This window comes from Lissotriton helveticus, chromosome 11 (genome assembly GCF_964261635.1).
Source record: "Lissotriton helveticus chromosome 11, aLisHel1.1, whole genome shotgun sequence".
NCBI classification, from domain to species: Eukaryota; Metazoa; Chordata; class Amphibia; order Caudata; family Salamandridae; genus Lissotriton; species Lissotriton helveticus.
Window position 1 is genome coordinate 809,132,394 of NC_136072.1, and position 17,923 is coordinate 809,150,316.

Consider the following 17,923-nt stretch of genomic DNA (forward strand, 5'->3'; position numbering starts at 1 on the left):
GGGTTGTTCGGTTGTTGAGTATTTAGCGGGTGTTCAAGGATGCCATATTGGGATCAGGCAGTCCGGTGGCGAGCCCCGCATCTCCTGTTCATGGGTTGACTTGTCTTGCAGATATACCTGCAGGATCCCGGAGAGTAAAACTTCTCGCCTCTGGTTGTTAGGTAGCCAGGAACTGGCAGAACGCACTCAGACCCTTTGTGAGATTCTGCAGTTACTGGCGTGAGGGGGCTCTTCGTTGCATCAGCGTCTTTAGTCTATTCCATTCCATTCCTGTATCACGCTTGTGTCGTTTGAGTGTCTGGTGTTGTTTAGAGACTTCATGGGACTCTTGCGTGTCAAAGCAGTGTTTTCCCAGACCTTCTGTTGAGGAGTCCGTCATCTGAGCGATCCCTGCGGAGGCAGCGTGGTGGAGGCTCAACAGCGCGCTTCCGGATCACCTCTTATACGATTTAAAGACTCTTGTAAGAAACAGAATGCTGGTGGATAACCAAAGCCAACATCAACAAACTGTCAGCCTCCCACACCAGAGAAGAATATTGCGCATTATCTGGCCGTTAACTATCTCCAACCAGGAACTGCACCATATGCTAGCAAGAGACCAAAAAGATGGAGATAGAATCTTGTTCTCTTCTGATGGTGTATCCTATCTATCTCAAGAACAGCTCTCCACTGACCATCAGAAGGCAAACGGAAGAGAGGCCGGCCAAAGAACATCAGGAGGCAAACTGTGGAAACAAAAATAAAGATCCTGAACCAAAACGGGGGTGCCGTGCATGAAATTGCCCAGGAGAGACAAAAGTGGAGGTCCATGTGGCTTGCCTGCATACCAGTTGACATAACAGGCAGTAGTAAAATAGGCGTATGGCACAGAGTTCAACGGGAAATCACTGAAATACAAATGCACACCTAAAAATTGTTTGTCCCACAAGAGATGATGCAAATTGGCAGAAGGTGTCTAAAGAAAGACTGCCGTAATGATCAAGAAGTATCACCACCTTAACTGGCCAACCAATAAAGAATAACAAGATTATCAGGCCAAAATCTGGCATTCACATTTTGTGAAATACCAGGGGCATGCATCCAATTCCAGAACTAGCCCTTCAACCTTAGAAGAAATATGGTGCAACAAGGCACAGGAGTACCCAATGGATGTATGACGGAATAACGAAAGCCTTTACAACAAAGGCTTTTATAACGCCAGTGCAGCAACAACTACGCCCTAACAACGTCAGTTTTTATCACGAAATACTGTATGACGCCACCACACAGGTAATTATTCAATCTGCCGCTACCACGAACGCCAATATCACCCATACTTTTACTGCGCTTACTGTTAAACACTAAACTGTATTATTAATAAAGACTGTTTTTTTGAAACACATACTGAAGCATTCTGTTACTGCTGTAGTCGCATCTTGTTGTTAACTATCATATTTCAGGCTAAGGGTATGTATTACAGAAAGTGTTACTGCGTGTGCTCCCCGCCTGCGTCTCTTTGTCAGCAACCGACAGCACCGCTGCACATAAACAACTAGGAACAGTAAGCGGTTTGCCGACTCTGATCCATCTCTATATTTAAACCCCTTGAGAACGTGCTGAGGCCTCGGCAGGTCTTACTTTCTACGGGGAAGGACACGGGTAGACCAGACATACTCCACCATGTTTCCTACCATGCTGAACCATGCTAAGATGCACCAGAGCGTGAGTGAGCTCCTGGGCGGGCACAGGGGTTGAGGGAGAATCAAGCGCTGCATCAACAGGAGTGAACGGAAAGAGAATCTGCCTTAGGAACATTGATTGAGGTTTTACACCAAATTGACGGGGCGGTTTGAGAGTACAATAATTGTTAATTTGTATTAACTGCACTGGTTGAAGATAAATCGAAAAATGATGCCCAAGAAGTGCAAATTGGTTTCTGTAAAGCCCTTCACTCGTGTAATTGTAATGTATTCTCTAGACATACATCCGCGAGCAACTGGTACCATTTCTGATGTTAGCTGTAGTACACTCTCTCATAATTTCACTAGTGTGCTGCAAAATTGCCGCTTTTCTTTGGGATCGTGTATGCTGCTATCCTTATTGCACTGTTCCATTTAAGCTTGGAAAGTTATCAGCATTTTGCTGCATGTGCAAAAATGTTAAGGACTCTTTGCCTGTCTTTGCGCCCATTTCTATTGTTGTAATGCCATTCGTGGTTATAAATCAGCATTGTAAAGCCTCAATCTGGATTCATACTTTGTTGTAAAGGCTCCTCGTTCTAAAGCCTTCGCTGTAAAGGACATTTCACATACCCAATATGCTCTTTAAATACAGTTTCAAGAGTGTACTGGAATACTTGTGACAGCATAAATTACAATAGGACTGTCAGAACTCAGGGCCTTTAGGGGAACAACTACACTTTCCTCAGGACTACTCCCTACCAGCTAAGAATGGAAAATGAGATCAAAACCAGCACTTTTAATGTACCTATTGCATTTGTATTTATATAGATCTACCCCATACAAGGGGTTGAATCGCATTTTGGGCAAGTAGCATGCTACTCCGGAACCCTAAGAGGATTAGTAGTGAAATATTATATGGAGAAATGAAATTAATTTGAGCAGTGGACATGCAAGTTTGTTATTTGGGTATAAAAAGGATAACAAAGGGATAGAAGAGGGAAGGGTTTGCATTTATATAGTGCTTGCTACCCCCGATGTGGTGTCGAAGCACTTTTGAGCAGGTAGCACTCTACTCCGGAACCCAACAGGATTAGTGATGAATTAGTATAAGGAAATATGAAAATAATTTGAGTATTGGACATGTTAGTTGGATTGAAAGGGATAGTGGACGGATATAAGAGGGAGAGGTCTAGAAGGTGGTTTTTTTGGTGCTCATCGCAGTAGGAGGTTTGGGGTGAGTAAAGCAGAGGTGGAGGGGGAGGAGTCAAAGGGAAGGGTTTAGAAAGGCTTGTTTGGGAGATCAGAATAGTAAAAGAGGTATGAGATGATGCAAGGAGGAGTAGAGGAGGGAAGAGTTTAGAAAGGGTTATTTTGGGGATCATAGCGGTAGAATAGGGTCTGGGATAAGTCAGTCTGCATTGACCCTTGCCATTGGGAGGGGGGGGTCAATGATGCAGGGTTCATTCTGTAGTGGCTCATGCTAAAGGGTTCCCCGCTGAGGGGTGCTATGTTGGGGGCATCCGTGCTACAGGGGTCAATAATGCAAGAAAAACACTGCAGTGGTCCCACTGGAGGGGCCCATGCTGTGGATATCCATGATACAGAAGCCAATGCTGTAGGGCGGATTCTGCAAGGGTTTATTCTTGGGTGGTACATTATGCAGGGCGCCATGCTCCATTCTCCATATTGATGTGGTCCATCCAGTCCTGATACATCCTCTAGGACAGAGTTCTTCAATCTGTGGGGCGCGCCCCCCCCAGGGGGGCGCGACACCATCTCAGGGGGGCGCGCACTCCAGAAGAAGATCTTTCCTTTCAGAGCCTATTACTGTCCCGAGGCATGTGGAGTCTGTTTATTGTCGAGCTCTGGTAACTGAGGGCTGGGCGGGGGAGGGAGGGGAAATAGATAAGGCACGGACTTGTGCTTTTGTGATGTAGAGAGCTAACAGCCTTCCCAGGAGGGGGTTAATCTGTAGAGCTGGGATGCTTCAGCTGCAGTGGGAGGCAAGGTCTCCTCTGCTAAAATCGAAAGCAAACTAACAGACAGTCCTGTTCCTTTGTGTTCGATTTGATAGAAAAGGAGACTCCTTGCCTCCCGCTGCAGCTGAAAGGACAGTCTTTACTTGCTTTCAGTTTTAGCAAAGGAGACATCCTGCCTCCCAAAGCAGCTGAAGCATTTCAGATCTACCAGTTTAACCCCATACTGTGAGGAAGCTCTTTGCAGAAAGGAGACAAAGTTTCTTTTAAATATGCACAGGCAGGCCCTGCAACACCCACAGGGCTTCAAGTTACCAACAGAAAAATGCCAGCCATCCATGTGTTTTTTAAACAGCCTTCAAATTGCTTGTCTTGACACCAAATATGCTTAAAAATAAATAAGTATGTATACATTTGTAATGTGACTTTTCTGTCTTTGTTCCATTTTATATTTTATTATCAGTCATGGACAATTCAGGCAGCTATAGAACACAATTAAAAGTGCTACTATATATATTTGCTGTTCAAAGTATGCACAGACAAGTGTTGACAATACAGCTTTAGGTGACTATTTATGTTTGTACCAACTGGCCCATCAAAATAATGATCTGGCAACCCTATCCATAAAACTGGAAGTTTGTTGCAAGATCAGCACATTTATTTCTTCCACCTTGATCCCTGGTTAATGCCATAATAGCAATAGTTTAACATATCTGAAACCCTACGCTACCGTCAATAACCTGCTGAGTTACTTCAAGTGTCTGGGAATGCACCCTGCATTCAGACAACTCACTCCTCATTGTCGCTTTTCACTTTCATGTTCACCCTGCACTCACAGTGATGACAATGCACTCACACTGATCACCATGCACTCACACCATTCAACCTCTCACCCTGCACTCACAGCGAGGGGAACATCCTTTACAACGCAACCGCTACAACGCAGTTGCGTTACGACGCAGCTTTAACATCAAGGTTTTCGTCCTAAATTACAAAAGGACATATTTACATGCACTGCAACCAAGCCTTTCATTGGTTCCCTTAATAGAGGCAGCTCTGTTTTTGCCCTGATGGCATGGAATAATTCCTAAACAGATTCTTGTAAATACTGTTTTATTTTTTTTTAATGTGATTGATGTGAGAGAGTCTATTACTATTTGCAGAGAAATGTTTTGTTTCATGCAATTTTAGATCAAAACGGGTCCACATATTTATGTTGGTGGTGTTATTATTAATCTAGGTCATGTGTAAAACAAAGCATCCTAGTAAAAAGAATGTGCGCTCATATTCTCTTGGAAAATTGTGTTTTGAGCTGTGTAATAAGCCTCTGTCATTTCACCACACCCATTCACAAACCTGCAGTTTACTAAGCACTCTTATTGTGTTAAACATTATTTGCCGAATATGGCCCGTGATATGCAAGTGGCAGTCGATTATGAAGTGTACCAGATTCCAGAAATTTCTGTCAGGTGGTAGGGGGGCCCAACACCTAAAAAAATTCAGCTGGGGGGGCTCAACCTACAAAAGTTTGAAGACCTCTGCTCTAGGAGTACTCACACCAAGGCCCATGCATCCGAACCCAAGCTTCAAAGAGCCATCCTGCAGAACCCCCGTGATGTTGGGCCAACTTTGCAAGGGAACATTTTGCAGAGGTTCCATGCTGAGAGAAACAAGCTAGGAGTCCATGCTGCAATAGCACATGCTGCCAGAGTCTATGCAGCAGGACACATGACATGGGATCAATAATGTATAGGTTCTTTTCGCAGTGGTGCAAGCATCAGGAGTCCATCCTACAATGACCCATGCAGCACTGGTCACTGCTGCATGAGTCCATCCTACAATGACCCATGCTGCAGGAGTCCATCCTTCAATGACCCATGCTGCAGAGTCCATCCTTCAATGACAAATGCAGCACTGGTACATGCTGCAGGAGTCCATCCTACAATGACCCATGCTGCAGGTGTGCGTGATACAGAAGTCTATCATACAATATACACACAGCACAAGACCCTACTGCAAAAGTCCTTCATACAATGACCTATGCTGCAAGGGTTCATTCTGAGGAGTCCATCCTATAATCACCTATGCTGCAGGTGTGCCGGCTGCAGTAGTATTTCCTACTATGACCCATGCTGCAGGAGTGCATTCTGCAGTAGTATTTCCTACCATGACCCATGCCTCATGTGTGAAGCCTGCAGGAGTCTTTCTGACAATGAACAATGCTGCACATGTGCAGCCTGCAGGAATCTTTCCTACAATGGCCCGTGCTGCAGGTGTGTGTGCTGCAGGAGTCTTTCCTAAAATGACCCATACTGCAACTGTCTTTCCTACAATGGCTAATGCTGCTGCAGGCGTGCAGTCTGGAGTCGTTTTTCCAATAATGACCCATGCTGCAGGTGTGCAGGCTGGAGTCTTTCCTATAATGACCCATGCTGCAGGTGTGCAGACTGGAGGAGTCTTTATTACAGTGACCTATTCTGAGGACGTGGATCTATTTTGGTTTTTCTCCTAGTCAGTATGCTAGAAGAAGACGATGGTAGCTACAATTTTTGATATTTTACCCTGGGTGTCAGAAAGGGATCGTTTGTTCCTCGGGGCATTTCAGAGTATAATCTTAGTCCCCAGGTGACAGTAGGGGATAGCTTGGATCGCTGGGCGCGGTGGCAAGTCGGTTCGCAAAGGCTCTGGGTGTGTTACAGAATCAACATCTCAAACTTGATTTTTTTTTAGTGAATAAAGCACTAAGGGCCATTGATTCCAGCACTGATAGCACCTGAAAGAAGTGAGAGATGTTCCCTTTTTTCTCTCTGCTTGGATCACTGGTTGTTTGGCAGTGATAGGCACAAACCCTGAATGTTATATACGATGTAATTCGTCAGTTAGGGAAAAATTTCGGACTTGGATGAATCGGGTACAGCTAGTGTCAGGCCGCGGAATGCCAAAAGTTATCAGGTTATTCCAGCTTCTCCGTGTAACTTGTTGCTAATTTTTGTCTGCTGAGCCAGTATTGATAAACTATCAGACTCACTCAGCTCCGCATACTGAGCAGAACATCCCCTCTCCTTGGGCTATAGGTACTAAGAGATGTCTCCGTTTTTTGGACAAAGTACCTTTTTTTTTAAATCAACCTTTTTAGTCTCCATTAGATCTTTTCCACTTTTATACATTTATTGATGTTGTCAGGAGTGTGGAATTTAATAAAATATCTACTTGTCCATGGGGCAGGTTGTTTCATAAATCTACTTGTCCTGTAACAAATGCACTTGCCCCTTTGGGGTCATGTAGTGCTGCGACAAATTATGGCAGCAATCTCATTATATAAGAGCTCTGATATAGCCGCTCTGTTAATGCCAGATATCATACCATAGTGTTTGAATACTTGCAATCCCCTTATGTTGCCACGGTTCCACAGATCTACATACTGGGGCTGAAGGTAGTGGTAAGCAATATTTCCAGCGTTAGAATGCCCTTTTGAGTCTGTGCAAACCTAATAACGTGCATGTTTTAAGGGTTTTCAACAACTCTTCTCTAATCTTTTCCAATACTGAAAAATGTTGGAAATGTATCCTGACAATGGCAGACGTAAACCTTCTTCCAGAGTTGGAAAAAAATCGTTGGAGGGAAAGTGAACTTGAAAACACTCAGATTTGTGCATGAGCAAATCTACACATGCATTGAATAACCAGATTTGGAATCTGACGTTCAAGCAAGTGACTCTCATTGAGACATCCATAAAAAATTTGACCACAGCACACCCAGTCTTTTGCATCATAGCCAAAACATATTGCTTAATAACATCAAGAATATTTTTTGTTTGTAGTGCAACCAGTTTCTAGCTTGTTAACTAATGAAGAAAACCAAGTCCCTGCTTTTAATAAGTGCCATTTATTCCCTCACAAAACTTGGCAAGAGTTCAAAAGAGATAAAAGATATGATCGATGGGCAGCAAAACTAACGCTTTAGAATATAGTTAAATGGGTGGACCATTTTCACTATGGGAGAAAAAATCTTGGCGTTTAGCATCCACAGGGCACTATACATTGCACTATAACTATCCACATGCAAAAACTCATATATAGTAGTAACAATTGTGGGAGTGGCACCCCGATTTTTTGGTGCACCCCGAAATGTAAAACATCCAAACTTTACCTCAGAAGTTCCACTCCAGCACCCTTGATCTAATGTTAAGCGTCAGCACCCTTCTCACCATCAGGCTCAACAGAATAACATTAACAGAGTAATAATAACCGGGCCCACTAAATAACAGAGTTAAAGTCAACGGGAAGGTTAAAGGGTTTTATTGCAGAATCTCAAAAATAAGCACTACAGAATAATAGTTAAATGTCATGAAGACATACAGCAAACACATAATCAGAATATTTCTACGTCCTGAATGAAAAGCGAAATCATTAAAAAAGAAACAATGAATAATTATTTAAAGCCCCAAAAAGGCTAAGAACATCTCTGTCAGGATCAGAATAACACTAACAGCATTCCTTCTTGATCAAATGGACAGAGCCTACAGATGGAAAGATAAAGTCTCAAAATTACAATAGAGTTACAATGTTACCTGACTACATCTCTAGTGGAAGGAAAAGCTCCCTAATAAGACAGAGACCAGTGAGGTACTTATAAAGGGCCTGTCTCACTCCTAAACCGGGTGTTTTAATACATCTTTTCATATAATGAGAAGAAACTCCAAATTCAGCTTGGTATTATCACAGATAGCACATCAGCCAATTACAAATAAACAGGTCACAAATTCTAATGTAATATCTCTCAACCCTCTCTAAGTTCGAGACTCCATCAGCTTATGTTGCTGCCGGTGATGCACTATACAATAGGTTTCATTCACCGATCTACAGCGAATAGCAAACATTTTCAACTAGATCCATCCCATGTCGGGAAGAGACTGTGGAAGAACCTTCAAACTAAATAATTTACTAATACAGAGGAAAGTTTTGTTCACAGTACACAAGCTCAAGGAAAATAACAGTTGTGTTACAGTATTCTGTGCTCTACAATGTCAGCAGAAACAATGGAGAAAGAAGATATTCAGGGGGCATGCTTGGAAGGAGGAATGAGCAGGAGCAGTTTGAACACACCATCAGAAACAACATCCATTTAACTAAAATGGTATCCAACTAAGAAAACGTGGACCAACTAAAACATATTAATAAACACAGTTACACGTGATTTAGCAAAATAGCTTCAAGTGCAATGTTATAAATTGATCAGTTACTACTAACATTCATAATGAAAATTATTGGTACTCAAGATAATTTGTCCAACAAAATTGTTCACAAAAATCTAGAAAAGTGCTAATAATGCAGGGAGATCTTAATCTTTCCCAAGAAAAGAAACTTTAAAGTATCTATAAGAAGGGACCGTGGAATTAGGCGATTTTGTGACTGCAGCATTCTCTGCACAGTTATGCATCAACTACATAATCCATCATCAACTGCATAATCCGCAGATTTCAGCAACAAAAAGTTTCTAGCTAAAACAGATCAAAAGGCTAATAAAAGCTGCACTACATGTTGTTGCACAGTGGAAAGCCCTTCGCAAGGGTTGACGAGTTACTTTTCTTTTGCTTATTTCTGTATTTGGGATGTCAGATTGAAACTAAAAGGGTGAAAGATTAGCCCGGAAACTGGTAATATGCAAAATAAATGCTGTAATAATGGGGATAATATAAAAAACTAAAAGTTCATTATTATGTAACATAATTTGCTTTTTCTTGCCACGTAATTTAGTCAATATTGTCGCAAAATGATGTCCTCCCCAAGGCATAATCTCAGTATTTCTTTCTATAGGCAATTTGTTGCACAAATATATGAACACAGAAATAGGCTAAGAGCAATTTAGAACATCTCTATTATAGTGCAAATAATCCACACACTTAGAGTTACATGAACTGTGTGAAGGAGTAGCAACTTGCAGGTAGAAGTGAGATTACCACCTAATCTCAACTTCCTCAGCTTTCAAAACAGAAAGCATGCAGGCCACCTTGAATTATAATGAACAATAACGGCATTGTTCCCTCACCTAGACGAGCTACATGATGTAAGAGCTACAGTCTCCAACAACAGACCAAGCGCCAGTAAGCATTAAATAATAATATGCAACTCTGCCAACCTTATTCTTGGATCTGACATAAAAGTCATAATCAACACCAAGTTTACAGCAACAAGACTGGGGCAGTGGTCAGGTTCTCACTCCCGCCACCAAACACAATTCACAAGTGTTACATGTCAATCACTAACCAAAACAATTAGCAAATGTTGCAGCCAATGAGACATGGGCTGCTCAGAGCTACGGATCCACTATGGAAGCAACAAAATGGCAATTAAAAAAAAAAGAACAATACCCGACGTTCCACCTCGAGGTGGCCCAAATCAGTCAGGGCCATGTACTCAACAGGCTATAAGGAGGCCTGATTCCCCAGACTTTACCTAATGTCACCAGCGGGGTCTTTGTGTTGCTGCACTCAAACCAGAAATGGACGGGCTGGGTCCGGAAAATTACCCTCTAAATTCCCTATGGACAGGTAACTGGCTACACCGCACTGCTCAACTGTAAAGGTTCCAAAAGTGGGACCTCATTGGGATCACCAAGGTGGGCGAGATATGGCAGGGATGCAATCTGTAGTTCTTTGCGAGCTTCAACCCCACGGGTACCCGTTGTGCTGGTCTGATTGCCTGAAAGGAATATATATATATATATATATATATATATATATATATATATATATATATATATATATATACACACACACACACACATTATTTTATGTCTTATATATAGGTCACTGCATACTTTTCATACAAGTTATTTGATTAGTTGCTTATGTAAATATAAGCATAACAATTGGATCTATAAGTGCTTCACTATTAAAATATAAATACACACATAAATTAGCTTTACATACAGCAACACCGGAAAGTCTGAATTTCTAACTATCTATCCGTACATGTACATATGGATCTTTACGTTACTTTCCCTACCCCTTCTATGTAGTTATGTATGTATTTTTTACTTTACCCCCTATAGAAAGATAAAAAAGAAGGGGGGGAAAAAATCAACTCTCTCCAAAGCAGTGCTCTCTCTCAACCTATAACTCTCTCGATACATCCTCTACCCTCCGCTCTGACTCATCCCAAAAAATTCTACTACTATGATCTCCAGAAGACCATTTCTTGACTCTTCCCTCTTCTATCCCTCGACTTACCCCAAATCTAATTCTACTACTATGATCTCTATATAACCCTTTCTAGGATATCCCCTCCTCTATTTTTCCCTTACTCACCCCAAACCTTATTTTACTACCATAATCTCCAAAATAGCACTTCCTAGACTCTTAGTTCCTGTATCCCTCTTTTGACTAATCCCAAACCTCATTTTACTACTATGATCTCCCCAACAACCCTTTCTAGACGCTTACCTCCTCTGACTCATCCCAAACCTCATCTTACTAATATGTTCTCCCAAATAACCCTTTCTAGGATATTCCCTCCTCTATCCCTCTTTTATCCTATTCAATGTAACTAACAGAATCACATGTCCACTGCTCAAATTAACGTACATTTCTCTATACTAATCCACCTCTAATCCTTTGGGTTCCGGAGTAGCGTCCTACTCGCTGAAAAGCGATTCAATGCCTCATCAGGAGTAGTATGCACTAGATAAATAAAATTACACTATTCCCTACATAAATCCAAATTCTACTGCTATCTACAGTTGTGACGTGCACTACACCCCCCCCCCCCCCCCCCCCCATCACACACTCCTGGAATCTGCACCAGAATGCAGTCTTCCACATGCACAATTACTCATAGGCCCCATAGAGAGAAGAGGTATCTCCTGCTTACACAGATCCCTGGTTAATTATGCCCCTAGGTCTCTCCTGGACCTGAAAGCCAAATATGAACCATGGGCAGCCTCCTTTCATGGGCCGGACTGGAAGGACATAGGCGTGTCTCCTACAGAGTTGTTGATCTCCGCCAGACTCCGGCTCATTAAATGTAATTATCTACACACGACCTATTTTACATCTCTAAGCCTGTGGGGCTAATAAGCTGGCTGCACCAACATGCAATCAATACCAGTGTACAAAGGCCCATTTCTACTATGTAACATGGGAATGCCCGGTCATTAATGGATACTGGAAGTGGGTATTTGCGGAGATTTCTGGGAGACACTGTGGGATCTTCCTCGATTGTAGCACTGCTCAGTATTGTGGAGGACTTCGCTCGATTGAAGGAGGACATCAAATGCTCCTTGGTATTAAGACGGTACTGGCCAGATGTGACAGCATATTCTGTAGTTTCCTTGGTCAGAGAGACAGTATATTTTGTGGTAACCTCAAAACAGGTTTGGTGATACCATCGTTGTTAGGGAATAGAGTATTCCACGAAACTGCACGTTTTCGGTATACTTTCTAGGTATTATTATCATCCACCATACTTAGCATCAAGTTACAAACGGCAGCTTGTGGCTGCCAAGTACCAACACTTCTATCCAGTCATGGCACAAGTGAAAAGCACTTTTCAAGCATAGATTTTTAAGCCCCCAAGTTTCTGGTCAAATAAGAGCTCTAGTGGCGAATATGCATTGAATAAGTAAATTGTGTTGCTGTATATGTCACTGGTTAAGGCCACCAGCCCAAAACCCGGCGACACAGCTCAGATTCTACTACAGATTCCTGTGCGTTTAACGTGTTATTGCCTTTACGACCTGCCGTGGAACACTCACCTTCCTCATCATCATCATCCTCCAAGTCCCGTTCGCGTTTTACTCGTACCCTGGTCGCCATATCCCAGTCGGTGGCTCTGTAGGTCCAGGTTACGAACGCCGTGCGTCTGCGTTACAAGCCTCGGTCCGTAGGCTCACTGATTGCTCGAATCTGATTGGTGGATAGAATGCAAGAACGAGGCTTGACACACACAGTTGACAAAACTGATTGGCTACGGTAACCCAAAACGACCAAGTATCAAAAACTCTCGAAGACTCAGTGATCAGTCATATCCATGGCAGATAGAAACGGCTACGGTGGGTTTCTTCTAAATGTGCTGATTATATAGAGAACAGGAGTATCCCGATTAAATTGAATTATTTTAAATGCCACGAAAAGGCTCTGCGCTTTTTTCGCTACAGCGAAGGAGTTTGTAAAAAAAACATGAGATTGAAAATCCTTTTTTGAAACATTATTAGTATCCGCTTTGGTAGTTTTACCATTGTCCACAGTTAAATTTTATTATTAATTCTCGATGTTTGCGTGTCACTGAGACCCAGCTGGTAAAGCTGCCATATCACAAAATGGCCGTCAGCAGCAGGGTACATAAATGTTGTCTTATCTTTTTGTTAATGACCACATAGTTGTCCGCTCCTTCAGATCCCAGTGTAACTGTTGCCAGTCAAACATATACATTCTACAAAATGACATGGCAAGTATTCTATATGACATAGCATTATTCTAAGCTAGAAGATGAGAACATAACACGCTCTTCTTTATTTAAACAGGAGCGGTATAGTGTTTAAGGAAGCTACAGTTAAGATGAGAGATATGAATTGCCATGCGGTTAGAGAAAATGACTGTTCCTGAAGAGGTGCAGGCCTGGACGTTGACAATCCATTAGAGAGGGATTCGTTTCTGTTGAAGGATAGGGGACATCTGGCATAGGGGCTCTCCACCCTAGGGGCGGGGGGAGAGAGGAAGGGAACTCATAAAATGTAGCACGGGCTGCTTGTTACACATCATAGATGAGTGGGGGAGGTGATTCAGAGTTAAAAGGTAGAAAGGCTGCTTTCTGCAAATTATAGATAGTGGGCGAGCAGAGTGCATGATCCGTTCGGGTCCAGGTGTAATCATGGCTTCTGTGGGCCCTTCAATGGTCTTGTAGTTTTTATATAGCGCTTTACTTGAGCACCAGTTACATTACACACACGTACATATTAATTTTCTGTAGGCACTGTGATATTAAGCGAATTGCCCTAGGATTACAGGGTGTTGAGCTGACGCCGAGACTCAAACCTGGTTCTCAGTGCTAAAGTCGGCAGCTCTGGCCGTGGGATCGAGGACGGGAGTGGGATTCGTGTGTAAGTGTGTGTGTATTTTGCTTCCTCAGTGGGCCAGGGTGAAAGCACCCTGGGGTGACGGTGGGGGAGAGTTTAGCTGCTGTACCCACGAGGATCTTGAAAGCGACTCATTGCACTTGTGGCTTTGTGTCTTCTTGCTTTGAAGGGTTGAACGTTTTGTTGACATGGAAATGCACGGAGCTCAGAGATTTATATCCAGGGCACAAGCCGAGGGTTCACGCAGGTAGACGGCATCTACCCACTCTTTTCACAGGGTGGAAGCCGTCTACCCTGCTAAGAGAAGAGGTTGGACCCCACAGAAATATGCCGAACGTGTCCCGGTGTCATTTTCAGACACCGGGGCACATTCCGCAGTGTCACGTTGTCTACTTTCGTTTCGAGCAACTCCGCCTTGTAAGTGCTATATAAATACAATACAATGTGCAGGCGGGGAAGGGGCTTATCAGATTCTGATGGAGCGAGGTGGTAAAAACAAAATTTTGTGTACCCTTCTCAAAATGAATGTCCCATAACGTTAACACTTGCTAATGATGTATTGTGAATTAATCAACCATAGTATAAGATGCATACACTTTTTACACACAGGAGTACTAATTTTGCCTGCATGTTGCAATAAAATTAACTAATATGTATTGTTATTGTGGTGTGAATTAATGCACAGCTTAAATATAAGCAAATACAGCTTAAATGTGCTTATTGTACACGTTTTGAGCCTGAAAAGTGGTTGAATATGTAAGTATAAAATGCATTTATGTAGCTCATTTGCTAGGTAACAACTAATAGGGAAACATTAGTATGGTGGGAGGTAAACAGAAGGGCTTTAGTTCTATATTTAACATAAATTTGTGTTTGTTTCTATGATAGTTCCGAAAGAGGCCTCTGAGGCCTACTTTAGAAATGGCTGCCTGAGTAAACTGTGAGCAAGAGCTGGACAGCGCATGCACGCCCAAAGCCTGCAAGAGAGAGTGAACTGCCTGTGCTCGGAGAGGTTCAAGGCTGCCTTGCTCCGGAACCTAGGATGGGTGCCAAACATGGATGCTCTAATATTATGATCCTGGGAAAAAGTCTTCACGCTGCAAATTGGGGATGTGACTAGGCCACGGACTGTCTTAAACAAAGCCTCTTTATTTTTCTGCTGAATCTTTGTGAAAATGATGTTGTAATGGTGAGGAGATGCTCACCCACTCCAAGTTGTCCAATCAGAACCCGAATTGGTAAAGCTAGATACTTTTTAGATAGATTAAGTTAGGAAATTAGTGTATAAAATCCCCTGATTTTGCTTGGAAGGGGGTCGCTTTTTCGATTTCCACTCGAAGTGCTGCCCGACTGAAGATTGACTCCTGGATGTAAGAACTCTTTGAACTTTATTTGTTTGCTTTGCAGGACTGAAGGATAAGAAGAGGGTGTTAGTTAGGGATGTTAGGAGAGAATGAAGTTGGAACTATCTGTTCTTTTCTAAACTTTTAACGGATTTCTAAAACAAGCGATTTTTCCTGAGCTCTAAATAAATTTATCATTTTTTAAATAAAGTTTAAGATTTTACTGAATAAATAATTAATCAATGCATAAATGTCAGACATAACAAAGTTTTGCTTTTAATAAAATTGGGAAAAGCTGGTCTTGTGATTTTCCTACACCTATTTTTCTTTCTAGCAGATCCATTGCCACTACGGTGGTGCGTCTGAATAAATAAATGTTTGAATAAAACCATGGTAAAGTGTAATAATCCGTAGGTGTAAATAATAACTGATTTAAATAGGTTTTTAGACACTCCACCAAATGTTACAGCATTTCTCCAGTGTGATTCACCAAAGCCCTGAAGTCAAGTGTAAGTGAATAGAGTAATCATGCAGTGTTATGGGCCCCACTGACGAATGGTTGTGTGTTTAAGATTTCAGGGAAATGGTAAGTGCTGATTAGAAATGATTTTTGGAGACCCGCTGTAGATTTATGATTAACATCTGTTGAGTTCGTATTACGTCTTATGTAGTTTTGAAAAGGCTTCCAAGTGTTGCGTGAAGCTAGTGCCTCTGTCTGCAGGCAGAAGAAGTGTGGCAAGTAAAGTCGCACAGTGCATTGGTCTGTTTCAAAGAAGGAGTATTGTCGAATACTGCGGTGGCATTGTCACATATCACTGTTTAGGGACATTAGGTATGAAAGGATAAATGTATAGTGAGGACAGTCTATGAAATCTCAGCCTTCAAGCAGAGGGATCGATGGGTATCCTGATTAAAACTTACTGCTGAGAGAGTAATAGAACTTAACCCGAGCTTGATTGAAGGGTAAAGGGAGTGGCGTCTTTTTTTGCCAACGATAGAGGAATTCTGTGGTGGGTTAGATGGAAGCGCTGCCTACTAGTGATACAGAGTTCATGCATATATGAATAGGGTTTTCCGTATGAACTTGCATAAATGAATTTGCAATACGCGTTCTAGTGAAACTCTCGGATTGTCTCTAAGGAGGTGAAAAAGATCTCTGTATGTGCTTTCCTGGAGAAACGAGTTTGTTATTGCCTGATAGAAGGGTAAAATAGGGTAGTGCTGTTTTATCAACGAGTCTAAAATTCTGAGGAGGTAAGCGTCGTCAACTCCGGTTACAGAATACTTGTGCAATTGAGAAATCTATCACTTTATTAGCGAAACAGGCAAATGGTATTGTTTTGTGTAAGTTATTAACTGATTTTGTAACATATCTTGTAAATACGGCTTCTTGAAGAAAAAAAACCCTGTAAAGGAGGGGTCAGTCGGCACTGCAGAAGCCGGAGCGCTGGTGACGTCAAAAGTGTCGCACTGGGATTGGTCCGCGTGACCAAGACAGAGTAGGAGCTGATTGGTTCATCACAAAAAGTAGCAAAAGCTATTGGTTAAGCACTATAGTGAAGTATTGTGTTCTAATTGGTACATTAGTGCAAACCGCGCTGTGATAGGTTGGTGATACGGAAACAGCAATAGAATAGTACGCGATCTTTTGAAAGCAGGAAAGTTGACCAAAAATGTCATACTATTATGATGATGATGACAAGAAGAAACCTTCATGGTTAAAAAAACTGAAGAACATGTTTGTAAAAGACAAAGAGGTAGTTACGAGAGAGGGAAAGATACTTCCTTCACCGAAGACACCTGCTTCTTATATGATATCGAAATATGGTTACCATACGTGTGTTTGGTTGGAGAATTGGGTACGGAATACCAAGGATGATGGTGTGTTAGCCTTTCCAGGAGTATTGTTTGATTTGGGAATTCTTAAGAAATTTGAGAGACAAAATGATGAAACTTGAACCGAGACCTAGACCAACTCAATTTGAAGCACTAGTTGAATGGGAAGATGAGATGCTTGAAATGGAAAGTGAGAGGTTGAGCAGGCATATCAGACCAAGAGGTAAAGGTCGAGATTTATGGGGAGAAACCCATGAGTCTAGAATGCGGAGATGGAGGAATGGTAGTATGTGTGATGGCATGTATCCAGTTAGATTGGTAAAAGAATATGAGGGACGGAAATGCACAGAAAAGAAAAAGAATGTTGAGTCAGGGAATCAAAGTTATGGTGAAAGCGAATCAGAGGATGCTGTATTAGAAGAAATATTAAATAGGAGACCGCCACCATATCAACCATGTTCTTTATGGACCACCCCGAATGCCCCAATAGCAGACGAGAGAGTTAATGAAACGCCAAGACAACCATCAAATTTCCGAGATTTCCCTGAGAGTGTAGAGACAAGATATGTCCCGAGTACACAGATATGAGAAGCTAGAATTACAGGTACTCCTGTACAGAGTAATGGCTCGCACAAAATTGTGCTAAGTGCTGAAAGACGAAATGATGTGCAGCCAAATATGTCTGATTATGAACGTTCTGCGCATGAACTGATTCAAAACCTTACTAAAAATATGGAAGCTGTAACTGTCCCAGTAACCATAGGACCTGTGATACCATTATTTGAAAATAAGAGAATAAAAGAGCCGAGTTTAACAATTCCATTACAACAAGGTTTGCAGAAAGCAAAAGGAAATATTTATCCCGATTTGTCAGAAATAAGGCGGAATATGAATGTAAATCCACCAGAATTGACTTTTAGGTTTAAAGTAGTTTTTATTATTGGTGCACCACAAAAGAATAAACATACAGAGCGCAGGAAATATCAGGTCACTGCGGACAAAGCCGCGCTCACAGCGTTGCTTCTTCAAAGGA

At 42.0% G+C, this 17,923-nt stretch overlaps 1 protein-coding gene across 1 annotated transcript in view; it reads right to left on the reverse strand.

Moving 5' to 3' along the window:
- USP39 (ubiquitin specific peptidase 39) overlaps window positions 1-12,539 on the reverse strand; it is a 166,437-nt gene extending 153,898 nt beyond the window's left edge. The window contains exon 1 of the mRNA XM_078666873.1: window positions 12,392-12,539. Within this exon, the coding sequence (XP_078522999.1) occupies window positions 12,392-12,452 (61 nt within the window). The 5' untranslated portion in view covers window positions 12,453-12,539. The remainder of the gene's footprint in view (window positions 1-12,391) is intronic.
- Between the last annotated feature and the right edge of the window lie 5,384 nt (window positions 12,540-17,923).